Source organism: Varanus komodoensis, unplaced genomic scaffold, assembly GCF_004798865.1.
Source record: "Varanus komodoensis strain SLA01 unplaced genomic scaffold, ASM479886v1 scaffold5, whole genome shotgun sequence".
In the NCBI taxonomy this organism is placed as follows: Eukaryota; Metazoa; Chordata; class Lepidosauria; order Squamata; family Varanidae; genus Varanus; species Varanus komodoensis.
Window position 1 is genome coordinate 14,263,136 of NW_025336087.1, and position 17,720 is coordinate 14,280,855.

The 17,720-nt window shown below is 41.5% G+C and overlaps 1 protein-coding gene across 1 annotated transcript in view; it reads right to left on the reverse strand.

Moving 5' to 3' along the window:
* Positions 1-1,130: 1,130 nt before the first annotated feature.
* Positions 1,131-17,720, reverse strand: part of MAP1B (microtubule associated protein 1B) — a 79,303-nt gene continuing 62,713 nt past the window's right edge. Inside the window, exons 5-7 of the mRNA XM_044446150.1 lie at positions 10,518-16,908; positions 8,622-8,860; positions 1,131-7,408 (exon numbers count right to left, since the gene is read on the reverse strand). Of these exons, the coding sequence (XP_044302085.1) occupies positions 7,253-7,408; positions 8,622-8,860; positions 10,518-16,908 (6,786 nt within the window). The 3' untranslated portion in view covers positions 1,131-7,252. The remainder of the gene's footprint in view (positions 7,409-8,621; positions 8,861-10,517; positions 16,909-17,720) is intronic.

Genomic DNA, 17,720 nt, shown 5'->3' on the forward strand with positions numbered 1-17,720 from the left:
CCTATGCATGGCTATAAGTAATAGCAATTGGACTAATTAATATTTGGGATGTTATGCAAATCCAGTTTTCTTCATGGATGAAGCAAGACTATAAATGCTGAACTGGGACGTGTTGACCAATAGTGAGAATAACATTACTCCTTGGAAATGTAAAATTATGCTCTGAAATTCAGAGCAACCGGCTAAGAGAATAATTTTTAATATGTTATGCAAGCTGCTTTTAAATAGTTCATTACTGGGATGAAAGATCCTGTCATCTGCAAGAGCTGCAACCAAATGGAATGTGTACCATTTGATCCTAGATTCAGACCACAATATTTCAAGCAGATGACTTCTTTTCCTTCCTTCTGAATCCTCCGTTTCCCAACCCTGTGGAGCAGAATTGGAGGGTGCCCAGTGGGACCGCAGCGAGATGTGGAAGTCCCATTGGCCTGGTAGTGGTACAATGCTGGATCCAACCCGATGTAGGTTTTCTCCTCTGCAACAACTGCTCTGGGCTTTAGATTGCAAAACAGAGCAGGGTTCCTGCAGCCCTAATTGGTGACCTTCCCAATCTGCATTCAGCCATCTCATTGTGCTTTTGGATGGTGAGATAGGTACAATAAGGATCCACATGAGTTAAATGTTTTAAGTTTCCTTTCCCAGTTCAGTATTTGCCCATCTTATTTTTAATAATTCTGCTGTTGCATCACACAAAGTGGGAGCAATAGGTTAGGCGAGATTACAAACTGCCCAGCTTTGCAAGTTAGGTTTATCACCTTAGTGGTGTCAGCTGAAATCCACAGCAGACACTTACTCTAGAACAGCTCTGTTCACTTTTCTGGAGTAAACCAGGACATTGCAGTGTTTGTGCACCTGCCACACAAGAAGCATAGCCTTCATTTGCTTCTCTGATCTGCACAAAGGCCAATTTAACCCGGGATGCTGACGTGATGAGCCAGGTGCCTGAGAAACCCAGAGTTTGCAATGATGCTGGCCGCGGCTGCCTCCCACCACCTTTGACTCCAGTTGCTGATACCCACTGGAGCATTTGCTCTTGCAGCCCATTTCAATGGATGCAGGTTGAAGAAAGTGCTAACATCAGATTTCTGTATCATGGTATAGAAGGACACAAATCATACCAACACCACTTGAACTATTTTTGTATTTTATTGTGGAACTGCGCTTGTTTCCTTTACATCAAATATCCTCAACGGAAGAGGGGATATTGCACACAAATATCATAAAAGCACTACATATTACTTTCACTGGAAACTAATTTTCTACGTTAGGTATGACTGGATAGAATAGAGGTGATGCAGGATTATAAGACATAAACCATACACAGCTGCAGACCGACACAAACAAGACCATTCAGAACCAGAGAGAGGAGTGTGTGAGGTGCTTCTCAGCCAGCAACAAGACTTTCTCTCCATGGCTTGGAAGAATAAATGGCTGCATGCAAACATGTGAAAAGCATCCTGGAACTTCAGAATTGCGCTTTTACTGGTATGATTACAGCCCAGTCTTGTATGAATATAATGGTAGCGCTGGGCATTTGGAGCTCCTAAGCTACTTTAGTGCAGAGAAGCATTCCCCCCCCACCTTAAATGTTCAAGGTTTTGATGCTGCATTTTTATTATTTTGTAAGATCACAACAAACAGATTTTTAATAGCAAACATCTTTTAGCAAGGCAAGCAATGCAATTGCAAATGCTTTTGAAGAACTGCTTGTACCTAGACTGATTTTCATGGTTTGTTCAACTATCAAGTGAAAAGGTGAGCTTTAATTTTTTTTTTTAAGTATAAACATTATTTTCCCATTGCTAATAATGCCAGACCACACAAAATTACTATTGTCCTGTAAGCAAAAAATCTCTGGCTACGTATGGACAAAGAAAGGGCCTATGACATAAAACTTGAAAATGCAGAATAACTCCTTGGGGTGGCAGTTCTTGAGGCAATTTCCCTAAGCAAAACTGTTCTTCTCTATCCCATGTTGCAAGGTTTCTAAACTGCTTAAGCTACTGAAGACAGCTAAACACATTCATATACACATTTGGATCCAATCACCATAGTATGTCCAAAAATAAAAAGAAGCATGAGAGAGAAAAAAAACAAAAGAGGGAATTACAAGGTAGGAATATTTGTAATTAAACCCACCCTGGGAAATGAAAAGGCATGCAAAAGAAGGTCTGTGTTAACTTGGAGATTGGGCTGAGATCTTAACTAAACCATCACTGAATTTCCATCAGCAGTATAGTACTATCATAAAGGCCATGATTAGGGGAATGTTACCAATGGGTAATGCCATTTTCTAGAGTGGTCTTAACACCCAAATATTATACATTAGAATTAGACTAATCCATATTGAACCATGCTTCTAGTAATCTGTGCTGAGCAACAGAGCTCAATATCAATATCCGTGGTACTTTCTGATTGACTGTCGCTAAGCTAATTGTGTCCGGCTGCGACTAACACAATTAGGTTAGTTGCACAGGCAAGAAAGGCATTAATTTGGTCAGGAGGAGCTTCTTTTGAAAAAGAACACCAGAACCAACTGCCAGTTAAAACTTTCTATGTGTATGTGTGTCGGCATGTGTGAAGAAAATGAAGGTGTTTGCAAAATACTCGGCCCACTTTCCCAGTTGTATTTGGAAACCTGAAGCTGGGAATCTGGGCTTGGAGCCAAAGATACTGCTGCACTGGGGAAAGCATCATGCTGTGTGCAGGGCGGGTGTTAATTTCACCTGTGCTGTCTCTCCTTGGATCCTCCAAAAGCCCTTCCCAAAGTTCTCTGTCCATTACAATCCAGCCTGGGTGCTACAGAGGAGGAACAGGGAATGAAGCAACATGGCTTCTGCACAAGGGCATCTTTGTTTCCAAGCCTTAGGGCAGTGTCAACCTGCTGCCCTCCAGTTCTCACAATTCCCAGCCAATAGCTCGGCTGGCTGGGAAATGGGAGTTGCAGTCAAGTGCATCTGGGGAGACCAGTTAGGGCAAGACATCACAGAGAATGCCACATTTTCATACAGGAAAAGGTTAGTTGGCATCCGAAAGCTGAATGAGGCTATACAAGACTTCTGAAGCACTGAAAAAAGGCTGCAGCTGACACAAGAACTTGATTACAGTTTTGCTTCCACAATTCTGTAAGAGTGATAAAGAATGTGCATAAAGTGAAGGAGTGTTAAGGCCAAATTCGAACCCATTAAGGCTGCAATCCTATACAGATTTACCTGGTAATAAGTCCCATTGAACTTGGTGAGGCTTACTTCTGAGCAGACATACACAGAATTGCGCTGTTAAGCTGCTTTTAAAAAAATCCGCTTTAACAGGACTGCTGATGTACATAGATTAGTGGGGGACAGCAATGACCACTTCTCTTTTCAACATACAAAAGTATATACATTTAATATTGCTAGTTAAGACAGAACAACAAAAGAAACCCCAATCCTGTATTTTGTTAAAAGAAGCAGCCCTCCTAAAAACAGACTAGATGGTAACCTCCACAATGCCCTTGCTCCCTTTTAACTACATTCTCCATTTTTGGTCAAAAGGTTTGTGAAATATATACTTGTGCCGCAAAATGCCATGGTTTGGATACAGGCTTAGTAATACTTAAGAGCAGACACACTGAAACCAATGGGATTCAAATCAGCGATGTCTGAGTAATGTCAATGCCATCTACTCTTAAGTAAGAGTATATCTGGATCCAAGCCTTTAAATTCTGCTTAATTACAAAGTGAGGGAATAGCAAGAAAAACAAAGTCTACAGAATTGGTAGCTCGATGGAATATTGCACTGGTAATTCGCTGGACTTAAATTCAGTCCCTGGATACCTACTGGGGAATAAACCTCACTAAACTCAGCATGACTTGCTTCTAGGTAAACATCCATAGTAGCAGACTGTAAAAGACGCACTGACTGTGTTAGCAGAGCAAGCTGAATGAGCGTGGGCAACACAACTGTGCCCTGCACACCGCCACAGTCATGTAATGTGTGGTTGGCAATATTGTGCTGGTTCTTCCAGTGTGGACAAATGTGTTGTCGAGGTCACTGCATCGTCAGATGCTGTGCTACAAAAAGGCTACATCTGAGCTAGGAAGTGGGCAAGCAGGAGTAATGTCCGGTCCTATGACAACATGTGGGCATTTGAGTTTCAAGGTACCGGCGGCTTCCATATGGGCAACACAGCAGAGCAAGCTTCCTCCACCTGTCCTGCACAGGAGTCTGTTACAAAGCACTCTCTGCTATGGTGCAAACCCATTTTAAGGATCAAGATGATCGCATTTGAGAAGAAATGTAGCATAGGTGATCATGACTCAGTAATTTGCTTCTTTCCACAATACATTTCCCTTTGCCATGCACGCTACAATCATATGAAAATTTAAAAGACGTTTTAAGACAGTTAGTGCTTCCACAAATATTGTTCCGATCAGAGGGAGTGCAAGAACACAAGTGTTTGAAGGGCCAGGGGAAAATAATAAATAAAGCAGCATTGCTAGAGATGTCGAACAAAAATAAAATATTAGAATTTTTAACTGCACAAAACATGTAACAAACAATATTTCACAGCATTAACTGGGCTACACAGCCCAAATTAAAAGGGGTCAGAAGTAGGATTAAAAAAATATAAAAATTAGCAGTGCAAATGCACATCTATCAAAACAAAAATAAACAATGTTAACCATTGAAATAAATTATACAACCAATAGAAAATGAAAAGCTGCAATTGTCCACTACTTAATGGAACCAAAGCCTTCCACCAAGATGACCATCGCAGAACAATGCAAATTCCTATTATAAAGAAATGAGCTTATGTAAATTCTGTACAAAGCCACAAAGTAAAACATAATGGGTATAATATGTAGTGAGAACATGCTGTCTGGTCCTTAAAGTATTCTACCAGCACCAGTTTCTTTTCTATGAGGTCAGAGGCTCTAGCATTTTCTACCTCTTTGAGCCCATCTGCCTTAATAGCAGGACAGAAGTTTTACACAGGCTGTCTGTACTCTGCAATTGTTCAATTTTTTTCTCCAGTATAACCCAAATTCTGTGATAAAGACTGAATTCTGTAATCTATATAAATTATGCATATCTGCATGCTTTCTCTTATTCTGTATAATTTATTCTTCTACTGTGGGGCTTGGAGAGGCGTATTAAACTGTATTCTCTGACTGCCAGAAATCCTAATCCACAACTCTTTTGGTTTCTCCATGCAACCTTACAGGTAAGAAACTTTTTAATTCAAAGAGGGATGAGATTCTTAGAATACTGAATTCTGACACCTAAGCTACATTTTGTAACTCTTCTATGCTCTCATAGAATTAAACATACACACAGCCTTGGTTTTCCTTTTGGAAGGAATCTGCAAATATTGGAAAGACAAACTGCTTGCCTTCCTTGAGCTAAATTTACTCATAACAAAACTAGGAGAAAGGAAACCTAGGCAGAGCTGGCCTGAGCCACTGGGTTGCCCCATCCTGCTGTGCTAGTCAGTTCGAGAAGGACATTGCAGGACTGGCTGCAATGTCACAGAAGATGCTGCACCAAAACTCCGAATCGCAAACTGTTTCCATTGGTACCATGAAAAATATTGCTGCCGCCAATGACTGCTTGGGTTACGTGTTCCCTTCAGCCAGCCCAGTATTCAGGCTGACCCCCAGTTAAAAAAGAAGCCAACCAGCCTTTCAGTCCTCCATCCTTTGATCAGTAACACTTAAGACATATTGTTAGTGTGCTCCCTGCAACATAATTCTTGGCAGTTAATGGTTTTCAATAAATACGCTACTGCAGTATCTTACTTCATTCTCACCAGAACTCCAAAACAACATTATGCATTTGTCTTACAAAACTACTAAAAAAAAAAAAAAAAAAAAAGCCTTTATCCGAATTTTTTTCTTTGCAATTTCCTGGAAATGAAACTTCAGTTTAAAAATTCATCTATTAAAAGTTCACACACAGCTAAAAAAATTCTTCTGTACATTTGTTCCCATTATCACTCTTAAATCAAACAGTCAAAAGAATGTAAGACAAAGAAGTCTTCCAAAGACTATACAGATGTGCAAAGAACCTTTTTGCAACATTCTGTATGTTTGTTAAGTTTTGCATTTCTGGTACTGGGCACCCTTTCTTTCATACTTCTATGAAGCAGAAAATAGGAGGAAAAAAACCAATCTTTCAAAAATGGCTTGCAGTTCAGGTGCACCAATGAGGTGTTCCACTGACATACATAATTCATAGCACCAAGCTGTTTGACCCATCAGAAAGGTTTCCAATAGCACACATGCACACGCATATTTCTGTACTGGTGTAACTATAATCCTACACAGATGGTTTATAAACTTGCTATCTTGCATTAAAAAATAAGTGCATCAAGTATCTTTTTACATTCAAGTCACTTTCTAAGGCAAATTGTCTACCATAGGTACTCCCAACTGCTTTGGTATTTTGCTTCAGTAAACTTGACTGTGACTTGGGTGTTTCAGCATGCAAGTTTGTCAAATTTAAGAGGATTAGGTGGATCTTCCCTGGGAGCATGCCTTAGACCGACAGGTTTGCATGTTAAAGTGAATGAGGTTCAAACTACTAGCATATATTGCCTAAGAGAACTGTGTTAAGCGAGTATGAAGCACTGAAAAGTGAAGTTGCTAACAGCAAGTGTGTGTTTTGGATTTCATGTCCCTTCAAAGCCATGCTCAGTTTCACATAATTTTCTGGCTAATTGTCACTAAATTAAAAACTCCCACTCTTGTGATAACTCCAACTGAGGAAAACTATGTCTTTCTTTTTAAGTGACAGCAAGACTACAGGAAGCAATGCATTGATTGCTTTGAGAGTAATGCAAAATGGATGAGTTTATTCTCCTCTACCTCCCTCTCTCTCTTTCTCTCTCTCTCTCACTTTCTCTCTCCCCTCCCGCCCCCCTCCCTGTGTTTCCCTCAAGGGCAAATGCCCATAACCTGGCAGAAGTCAGCAGTGTTTGCTAGTGCATGGTTTTCAAGTGTTCAGTGGAGATGAACCTGGATCTGCAGTTTGTGCAGTAATCTGAACCCTATGGTGGGAATACTGTTATTTCCCATAGCTATCAGCAAAGACCGGAAAAGAAAGAAAGATTAGTGACTTGCATCACTGTGATACAGTATAGCATTTGGCAGGAATATATAGTTCAGCAGCTGAATTAGATGGATTACATTTTTAAAAAAGGTGTTTTCAAATTGAAGACTTTCTGGAAATAAAGTTTAAAGTTGTGAAGCATTGCTTTTTTTTTTTTTTACAGTTCAATCTTGCATGCAGGGAAAGATTCATCTTGCATAACAACAGTGCTGCTGCTTGCCAAAACCATGATGTTAAGGTCCTGTTGTTTCTCATGGGTCTCTTGATACCATTCCCGCATCACCTCTGAATCATGAGTTGGGATTAGGGTCACCTGCAATACAAGAACAGAGGATACACCATCACCACCACCACCGCCTCCCTTTTTTCATTCAGGGAACTCAAGGAGGTTTACGTAATCCTCCTCCTCCTCCTCCTCCTCCTCCTCCTCCTCCTCCTCAATCTTATCCTCATAACAACTCTGTAAGTAAGTTGGGTTCAGAGTCTATGACTGGCCCAAAGTCACCCAGTGAGAGGTGGATCTGCTAAATCCCATGCCATTGGAACAGCCACTGACCTAAAGCAATCCTATGCCTGTTTTCCTGAGAGGAGACAAGTGAACGATGCCTCCTAGACAGCAACAGATTGCCTCCTTCATGCCTGCAGACATGAGCTTCAAGCACTGAGAAGATTTGATCTTGAATCTCCTTTTTCCCAGCCCCAACCATGGTGGAAAGGTTCTCCTGTAAGATTGCAACGGTGACCTCAAGAAAGAAGTCAAAGAAGAAGAGGAGGTATGATGGTGGGCAGGAGTGAAGAGACTACAAAATGCAGTCTTTTCTCCACCCACGGAAAGGTAACTTGGACTTGGAGACTATTTGCATTTTAAATAGAAGAACACAGAGGATGTTGCCTTCTTGGTCCTCTCCTGCCCAGTTCCTGCCAGAGCTCTCGGTCTGTTGTAGTGTGTAATCCACAGGACTCTAACATAAGTTGTTTAAGGGCAACTGAGGGTGGAATTGGACCTGTGACATGGCGGCATCCAGCAACAAGTGGGACGGGGTCAATTTCAAGGAACAGAAGCAATGAGCAGGAGCGGTGGTAGAATCTGTGTTTATACTACATTTTTGAAATCACCTGGAGAAGCTGCAATCCTACATTCAGGTTCCTAAAAGCAAGCCCCATTGAACTCAGCAGGACTGAATTTCAAGTACACCTAAATAGCAACCTTCCCCAACCTGGTCCTCCCCAGATTTTTGGACTACGCCTCACAGGTTTCCTGACCATTGGCCATGCAGGTTGAAGTCCACAACCTCTGGAGGAAAGCAAATTGGGAAAGGTTGATATATAGGATTGTACTGCAAATACAACTTTTATTGGGCTAGGTGGAGAATCACCATGTTTTAACTTTGTGCAGATAAAGATTGAAGACAGGCTGTTTTCAAATACCAAGCACCTCTTGAAATCTGAGTTTAATAGGTTTCCCCCCATCTCCTTGTCCCTTTTCTCCCTTCCGATTTTAATTCACTAACAACAGGGCAGCCTACCTGCATGTTGTTTCCCCACTGAGCCTTGCCCTCCAGCAGGGAGTCCAGCACAGCCCTGCTCGGCTCTTCGGCAGCAGGATCGTTCCCACTCACCACGTAGTAGGATGACCTCACCCTCTTGAAAAACTCTACATCAACGTTCTTACTATTGCTGTGGTTGGGAATGTAGACCAGGTCTAAATATACAGGAGGTCCTGGAGGGACAGCTATAGATTTTGTTTGTTTGGCATTTCCCGGTCCTTTAAAAGAAAAAATAATAAAGAGAGAATTATTGATGAGCAAGTATTCACACATATTGCCTACTAGTGTGACTTAAGAAGGGACAGAACTGTCTGATCACACTCTGGTTGCACTATAGACACACGTATTTTCTGATGAATTATGTTGCTGTCTATTGGCTCTGAGATGCTAAAATAGGATAACTGTGTCCCCAGGCTGGCTTAGTGAAGAGAACAAGAGTGTACTTTAGTGTTATTATAACACTGCCCTGTAAGTAATTTAACCAGTTTTGTTAAACACAAAATGGTCACTTTGCTGGTGGTGGTAGTAGGGGCCACGTGTGCAACAGAACTGGTGGTACTGGCTGTGTCGAGACCACAATGGTGGCCAGCCTGGATGGGCAGCACTGGATTCTGCTCAGGAGACAAGCGGCTTAGTTTGTTTAAAGGATTTAGGGTCTGCTTATACCATAACCTTCCAGGTTTCAGCACCCACTCGCACCAACTTCAACTCAACATGATTTCAGTGTTCATGAAATTCAATTTTATTGTATTTGTTGCTTAATGCTGCTTTTGCACAAAGACTCTCTTGATTTTGTTTTGCAAAAAGGGTAAATGAAGAATGGCAGCTGAACATCCAACATATAAGTACAGTGAAGCATAAGGAGGTTCGGTGAACAAGTAACAAAGGCTTACTAATCAAAGATAAAATAGGGGAAGGGCTGCACACCAGTAAGATGGGCCTTACATGGAGTGGAATACAGTAGTAAGCCACTATTGTTCTTTTTCAGAGGAGGACCACAGATCTTTAAAAACACTGTCTTGAAAAACAGGAAATAAATCTGGGTATGTAATATAATACTTACAAATAGTCACATCCATAATAAATAATAGAAAGTAATTGCTATTGCCTGAACAATAAGATACTGCTGGCACTATAGAAACATCATGATATCAAAAATTGCTTAAAAGTTATCAAAGTCAATGCCCCCTTTTTTCCAGACAGTAGTGCTGGCTGTAATGAACAGCATTGTCACTGTCTATTTGTATGTTTGTTATGGCCCAAGATATATTAATGGATGTGTAAAGCAGGTGTGCTGTCATCACGCTATCTGTTTGCAGTGGAAACCACAGGACAACACAGCAATTGTGTCTGCCATGGAAGGTGCAGAACCTGAGTCACTGTTAGACATTTTTAAAATTTAAATGAGTAAGTGAACAAAAGAATGAGCAGCCCAAATATATATTCTTTGAGCAAAGTGTTGTTGATCCATGTTGGTGATTGACATAAAAATTAGACGAAGCCAAAGACAGTGTCTTGATTGAAGGGAGCACTGATAGTCCTTATGTAAATTGCATTGGACAATTATAAGCATATGGTTCAAGCCTATGTTACAATTTCCCTTTTCTGCCTCCCAACTGCAGCCCCCTAGGTCTGCTTAGGAGAGTTGGGGATACACGGAATGCTGCCTGGGAGGGAAATCCATGTTGCCAGTGGCTTTCATTCCGCTGGCTGATGGGTAGGGTTCTGCTCCACTTGATGGATGGGCTGAATAGCTGAACAAAGAGACGGCCAACTTCATTAGCAACATCATTAAGAATATGACTTCATACCATAGGTTGCTTTTGCAGTTGAAGGGAACACCTCTATGGGACTCACCTTACAATTGCTTCTTACCTGCAGTCACTGTCTTTGCTGACTTTGATGTTGTAGAATTGGCTGCGTTCTTGGTTTCCTTATCCTTCTCCTCATTACGAGAAGATTTTATCTCTGGAGTAGAGATGTTTTTGGCAGCTTTCTCCACAGACTCCTTCTTCTTGGGTGAAGCCGTTCTCGACACTTTATCCAACGATTCTTTCAAGCCAGCAGGCTTTGGTGAAGCCACCTGCTTTGACTTACTGTCACTCTTCTTAGCAGGAGAGGAAGACTTGGTCTTGGTGCCCTGCTTTTTTGTTTTGGTCTTCTCTTTCAGATCTTTCCTCAAAGGTTTACCTAGATTCTGATCTATGGGCAAGGCTTCAGGGTCTACCATGGAGACATCGGGCTGCCTAGGTGAAGGGCTGCGATCTTGCATTGGGACTGGTGGAGGATCAATGTGTTCATATGTAATGGTTTTATCTGTTGGAATAGTTTCAGATTCATCTTCCGAATCAATGTTAGCATCTGCTGTAATAGAAGGGCACTCTTCAGTCTCAGGGGGCACGTCAGAGTCAGTCTGTGATGGAGCAGATTCACTTACTGAAGTTGGAGGAGTTTCGCCACACAGACGGCCTTGTTGTTTTCCTCCCGAAGGTGGAGGCCCACCTCCAGATTGAGTGAACGGCTTCTCTTGTTCCTGAGATGCTTCTTCACTTGCAAACCATTCTAAGGGGTTTGGATTGATAAAGGAAGGTGAAAGTTCTGTTTTGGGGTGCTTGTATTCACAGGAAGTAACAAGGCATAAATCCACATCTTGGCGCGTCTCTGATTTTTCTGAGGCAAAGTACTTATCAGTTTCATAGTGGTAACTAGCAGTGTCGGGTGATCTGGTAGTTTTTCCAGTCACCTCATAAGAGTAACTGACAGTCTCGGGTGATTTGCTAGCTTTTTCTGTGGTCTCATAAGAGTAGCTAATAGTTTCAGGAGATTTGCTAGCTTTTTCTGTGGTCTCATAAGAGTAACTGACAGTCTCGGGTGACTTGCTAGTTTTTTCAGTAGTCTCATAAGAATAGCTAATAGTATCTGGTGATGTGCTGGATTTTTCAATGGGCTCAAAAGAGTAGCTGACAGACTCCGATGATCTGGTGCTTTTTTCACAGGAATAAGCAAAGCCCTCTGGTGACTTGGGGGCTTTTTCTGTTGTTTCATAGGAATAGCTTTCTGTCTCAGGTGATCTTGTGGTTTTGCCTGTTGCTACATAGGAATAATCAAGAGCTTCAGGGGAGCCAGTGACTTTTTCTGTTTTTTCATAGGAATAACTAATAGCCGGAGCCGGAGGTGATCCAGTAGTTTTTCTAGTTCCATTGTATGAGTAATTAAGAGCTTCAGGTGACCTGACTGACTCGTCAGCATCTTCTTGACCTGTAGAGGCTAGGAGTTCTTGACTATGCTTTGTTAGAGGATCTTGAACTACTGAAGTATGATAGCCAAACTCTTTCTCTGGAGACATTTGCAATCCTAGTGGAGGTGAGTGGCTAGAAGCACTTGTTTCTTTCATCACAGGAGGTGAATCTGAAAAGCTAGGTGAGTATAAAGGAGAGGACTCTCGTGGTGTTAAGGGAGATAAGTCAGATTTCGGTGAAAGTTTTTCTCCCAGACTCTGCATTTTGTCTGATGGAAATGCAGAATGTAATGGCATATCACTAGGCTGCATAACCCCCGATATAGTCTCTTCTTGCAGGGGAGAACTTGCCTGCGATGGTGTATGAGCAGAAGAGGAAGATGGTGAAGCCTCTATCTGAGATACTGAAATAATCTCAGAAATATCCTTTTCATGGCCATAACATGCTTGGTCCACTGGTGATATCTTATGTGGGAAAGAGTGCTCCTGCACATCTGGAGGGCTATAATCAACTTCAGTGGGGCCATTTTCAGATATATGGTGCATAACTGTACCTGCTATGGGGTGTTCAGGAGACTGCCTACTGAAGTCCATTGCCAAAGACTGCTCAGGTGAATCTTGTCCAAATTCTACTGACATAGTTGACTGCTCAGGAGACCTATGATCTTGAACAGGTGTCCTTGATTTAGCTGTTTTAGGGGAAAAATCTGGGGGAGAAATAGACATGGGTCTTGGGCATTCCTCTTTAGATGGAGACATTTCTGTTTCCTGAAATGTTGTTGGTGTTTGTACAACAGACACAGAAAGAGAATCATCTACTTCAGTAGAATGAGGAGAACCAACCTCAGCATGCAGCGAAGGAGATACATCATCAGTGGTTGGTTCTGGAAATGAACTAGTAGCAACAGATGCTGTTGAAACAGAGGCAACTCCTTCAATATGTGAATAAGTGTCTTCTGCTACAACTTCATCAACAGGCGTTGCAGATTTATCAGAGACTGTGCCTTCAGAGATTGACATTTTGGTGTCTTCTTTGAAACAGCTAAAATGACTAATATCTACCTGTGTAGGAGAAACCTCTCCTAGCTTCCTTTCATCCAAAACCAATGCAGGCTGAGTTTCTGAAGTTTCTAAGTCATCTTTTGTCCTTTCTAAGATGAAGTCTGCTTTTGGTGATGGAAGCTGCATGTCTTTTTCAACTTGCTGTTCTTGGAAAATGCTAGGAGAACTCACTTCAGAAACCGGGCTCTTCTGTGAGGGAGATCTGTCTTTTTCACTTTTCTCTTCAAAGGGACTCTCAGTTTCTCTGACAGGAGACTTGACATCGGCACTCAAATAGGCATCATAGGAAGGTTCTGAACCTATCAGTGGTGGACTTCGTAAAGGTGAGAGCACTTTTTCAAAAGGTGATTCAGAGTCAGGCACTGGTTCATCCATTGGGCTTATTCTATGTTTTGCAATATTATCTTTGGCATCACTGACTTCAAAGCTGATTGGTGCTTCTGTCGCTTTTCCAGAAATCTCAGATGGAAGTTGGCTTGCTTTTTCATCTGTTGGAGACTGATAATAAGGTGTGTGCCCAGCACTACCAGCAGCGGATTGTGATGGGGAAACTACTTCCAATGTTTTATCATCAGGGCTGGGACAGTGCTCTTCAGGGGTTTCATGAGGTTTTTCAGGCAGCACTGTGAGAGCTGCAGGTTCTGTTGATACTTTAATTTCATTGGGAGTCAGCGAAAAGTTCACACTCCGTTCACTCAGAGGCGTTCTAGCAACTGGCGACAGAGGGGTTGGACTTTCATCTGGACTCTTAGCTGGACTATGTTTTTCATCCACAGCTTCTGAAATTTCTAATTTACCAGTACTTCTGACTTCATGTTCTCGTTGGTGGTACAGATCTTGGAAGGAAGATTTACTGAATCTGTCTTCCTCTAAGGAAGAAGGTGGTGAAATGGTAGAAGCCGAAACATTATAGTCTTTGCCTTCAGTAGCATCTGTTTTAGATCCTTCAGATAATCCATTGAAAGCATCAGGAAATGGTGAAAGTTTAGGCTTAGCAAATTCCTGAACATACAGTGCTGACTCATACTTAGTAATGTTAACATATTCCTGGGATGGGGATTCACTTTCCTCATTATTAGTTTCATCACTCATCACATCCCTTGGAGTTGACATTTCATCCATTGGAGTTGGCTCACTTGATATTTCAATCGTTGACTGGGTATAACCTGAAGTAGCCGTGAATTCCTCAGGCTGATCTTCCCTGTTTTCTTCATCTGAAACAGTTGCTTCACTTTCTGAACCACCAGGCAAAGTTTCATCATGGATGGAAGAGGCTGGTTCCTTAGCTGGAGATAGAGGTTCTGAGAGCTTCGTTGGAGTAGTTATATGCAAGCTGTATTTATGATCAATCTCACCAGCTTCTGCTGCTTTGTCTACAACAGCCATAACATAGTCCTCTCCAACTTCAATTTTTTCAGTTTCCTCTTCTTCATCTCTGACATCCTCAGTTTTGTCTTCCTCCTCAGTCCCTTCTATTTCTGCCTTTTCAACTGTTTCATCTACATATTCTTCATCTTGCTCCTCATCTGCCTTAAAGTCTGCTTTTTCATCATATTTTAAAGCTTTCATTTTCTCATGCTCAGGTATCGCAGTTATTTCCTTTTCAATCTCCCCGGTTTCTACTGTATCCTTCATATCTTGCTTTTTGAGACCTAGTGGTGCCTCTTCTTCCTCATTGTCAACTTGTTCTTCAGCCTCCTCTGTCTCAGCCTTTTCTTCATAGTCACCTGTCTCAGATGATTCTTCAAAACCTGTCCCTTCATCTTCAAACTTTTCATTGTCATCAACCCTGTCTTTTTCGACAGGCTCAAGTTCTTCAGGAGTTTGTTCACATTCTCCCTCAGGTTCAGTGGTAGTTATGCCTTCATCAGGAGAATCAGCAGGACCTTCTGTTTTCTCCTTCTGAACTTCATAATCCTCCTTTTGGTCTATATCTGTTAACTTGCCGTCATTTTCTATTATATCTACCTGAGGCTTTGTTTCCTTTACAGCTACAATTTCTTCAGCCTTTAATTCTTCGAAGTCTTTTGTTAAATCCTCTGGTGAAGACATGAGTGATCGCTCCACCTCAAGTTCTTTTCCAGGAGCTGCCAGCCCCACAGCTGCCACACTTGCAGCAACAGCTCCCACGGCAGTCGCCGCAGCTGCTGTTTCGGTAACCTTGACCTCTTTCTTCAGTGGCTTGCCTTTAACTTTTTCCTTTGGTTTCCCGACAAGTCCACTTTCCTTTTTGACAGTCTCTTCCTTCTTCTGTGGCTTAGGCTTTGTTGCAACCTTTTTGGACTCTGGCAAAGCAGCAGACACTTTCTTTGTTTCTTTTGGAACCTTCTTGGGCTCTTTTTTTTCTTCCTTCTTAACGTCTTTTTTCTCTTCTTTTTTAGATTCTTTTGGAGGTGCTTCTTTCTTTGATTCCTTCTTAGAGTCTTTTTTCAGGTCTTTCTTGGCATCTTCCTTTTTAGGTTTTTCTTCTTTCTTAGCTGGGATTTTTTCGTCTTTCTTAGGCGCCTCTTTCTTTGGTTTTTCCTTTTCCTCTTGCTTTTCCTCAGATTTCACTTTCACTTCCTTTTTCACAGGCTTCTCCTTCACTACTTTTGGTTTGACATCAGCTGCTTGTTTTTCAGCTGCTTCAGATTTCACAAGCTGCTGCTCCTTAGCTGTCAGATCTTTTTCTGTCACAGAAAGCCTAGCCTCAGCTTTTGCTGGCTTATCTTTTTTTACTGTGGGTTTTTCTTTACTTTCTACTTTTTGAGTCTTTTCAGGTGGGCTTGATTTACCTGTGTCAGGTGCCTCCTCTCTTGATTCTTTTCTGACTGTTTTGCTTGGTGGTGCTTTTGTGGCAGGTTTGAGACTTTCCTTACTGTCTGTTCGCTGCTTAAGTTTTGCTTGTTTTACTGCTGGACTTGCTACATTACCAGTTAGATCTTTCTGTGTAACTGTTGGATGCTTAAGAAAGTCTAAATGTTTGAGTTTCTCTAGTCCATCTAATATGCTATATTGAGAACTGTTTCCTGGGAAAAGAACTCTGATGATCTTTTCAGCAGGATTTGCAGGATGCCATACAATCAAAGATGAGATTGAAGTCAAATAGGAAACTGGTATGTCTACCTCTTGACCATTTGGTAGCACCAGTTCAGCTTTATCTTTGTTTGTACCTGTCCACTGGTGCATGAAATACTGCATCTCTTTGCTATTTTTCACTGGGTTGAGCACATACATTTCAAGCTTTCCAACTCCCATTTTTTGAAAAAGTATAATGGGTTCAATGCTTCCCACATTTCTAAAAAGAGGTTCTGGTTTCATAGATAACTTATTTAAGTACTGCAATGTGAAACAAGCTTCTTCCACGCTTCTTTTTAACTGAAAATTAGGATCTGGGTTTCCCAAGCTTTCAGGAACATTAAGAAATACAACCCCTAAATCAGGTGAAATCAGATTTTTCATCCAGTCGCTGTTGGTAGTAGATCCTTGAGACTGCTCCTCTTCTAATTCAGCTATCTTCCGTTGTAGCATGCTATTAATTCCTGGCAGGTTGTCATCTCCAATATGTGTGAGCAGAATTGAATCCACTCTGTCCAAATGTCGGATGAGTTTCCAGAAGCAAGATTTTCTCTCAGACCCTCCATTGATAAGCATGTTAAAACCATTAACTGCAAACAATGCAGAATCTCCTCTTCCACCTGGAAAGATGTAACAGCAAGGTTTAGAAAGTTTCAGAAAGCCACCGGAAGTTGGTGGCTCCAAGATATCAAAAGGTGATGGCACTTCTACTGATTCTGACAGATACTCTGTGAATTCAGAAAGTCCTTCCATTTCCGGCAAGATAGAGGCAGAGTTGAGTTTAATGTTGATAAAATCTTGAAGGTTGTGTCTCTCAAGATTTGAATTCTTCCAGTCCCCTTCCTCAGGACAGAAAAGTGTTAGACTGGCTTTGTTGGCAGGGTGAGTAGTGCTCAATAATTCTCCAATCTGGAGTTGGAAAACAGAAAGGAAAATATTATGTGGCAATTTACAATGAATTAAATTCACTTTCCATAAATCAAAAGCCTATTTTCAGAGCCCTGGTAAAGTTCAAAGTACAAGAAAGACCCCTTCCCTTTGTCACAAACTGTAACAAAAATAGAGAGAAATGTAATTATATTCATTCATTGGTAATTCTACATCCAACCTGTGCAAACTTTACCCAACAAGCTAAATACAGCTCATTGATCATGTGACTTGTGGAGACACGGCTGTGGAGAGACATGAAAGCGCTCTTCAAGTTCTTGGAAGGCTGTCACTCATGGAAGGGCCAGGATCTCTTCTCAACCATGCCAGTATACAGTGCATGGAATAATAAGCTTAAGCTACTGGAAGTTCAGGTTCCACAATAATTTTACTAGCCAAGACAAGAAGATGTTCCTTGGGGACCTAAAGGAGCATGATCTATAAAACAATATCTATGGGCGTTTTCTCCCAGTAGTTGTGCTGGAAGAGTTCATGGGATGCAGGAGGGAATTTTTTCTGCGCAGGTCACCTTGTAGCATTTGGCTCAAGTAGGTGTATATGGTTTCAGTTCAGTAAGACCAGATTCTGTTGGCTTAAAGTCTGCTCTTTCCTCCCTAAGCAGAAGGTTTAGATCCTCTAACTGGTTAAGCTGAAAAATGTGATCCACAAACCTAGTCAGGTGTGATCCCCAAACCCTAAATGTCTGCTTTCAAGATCTGAGCACTTGTTCTTTTTAAGCACAGAGCTCGTTTACTTGCTTTGGAGTGGCAGACAGACAGAGCAGATGTTTTACC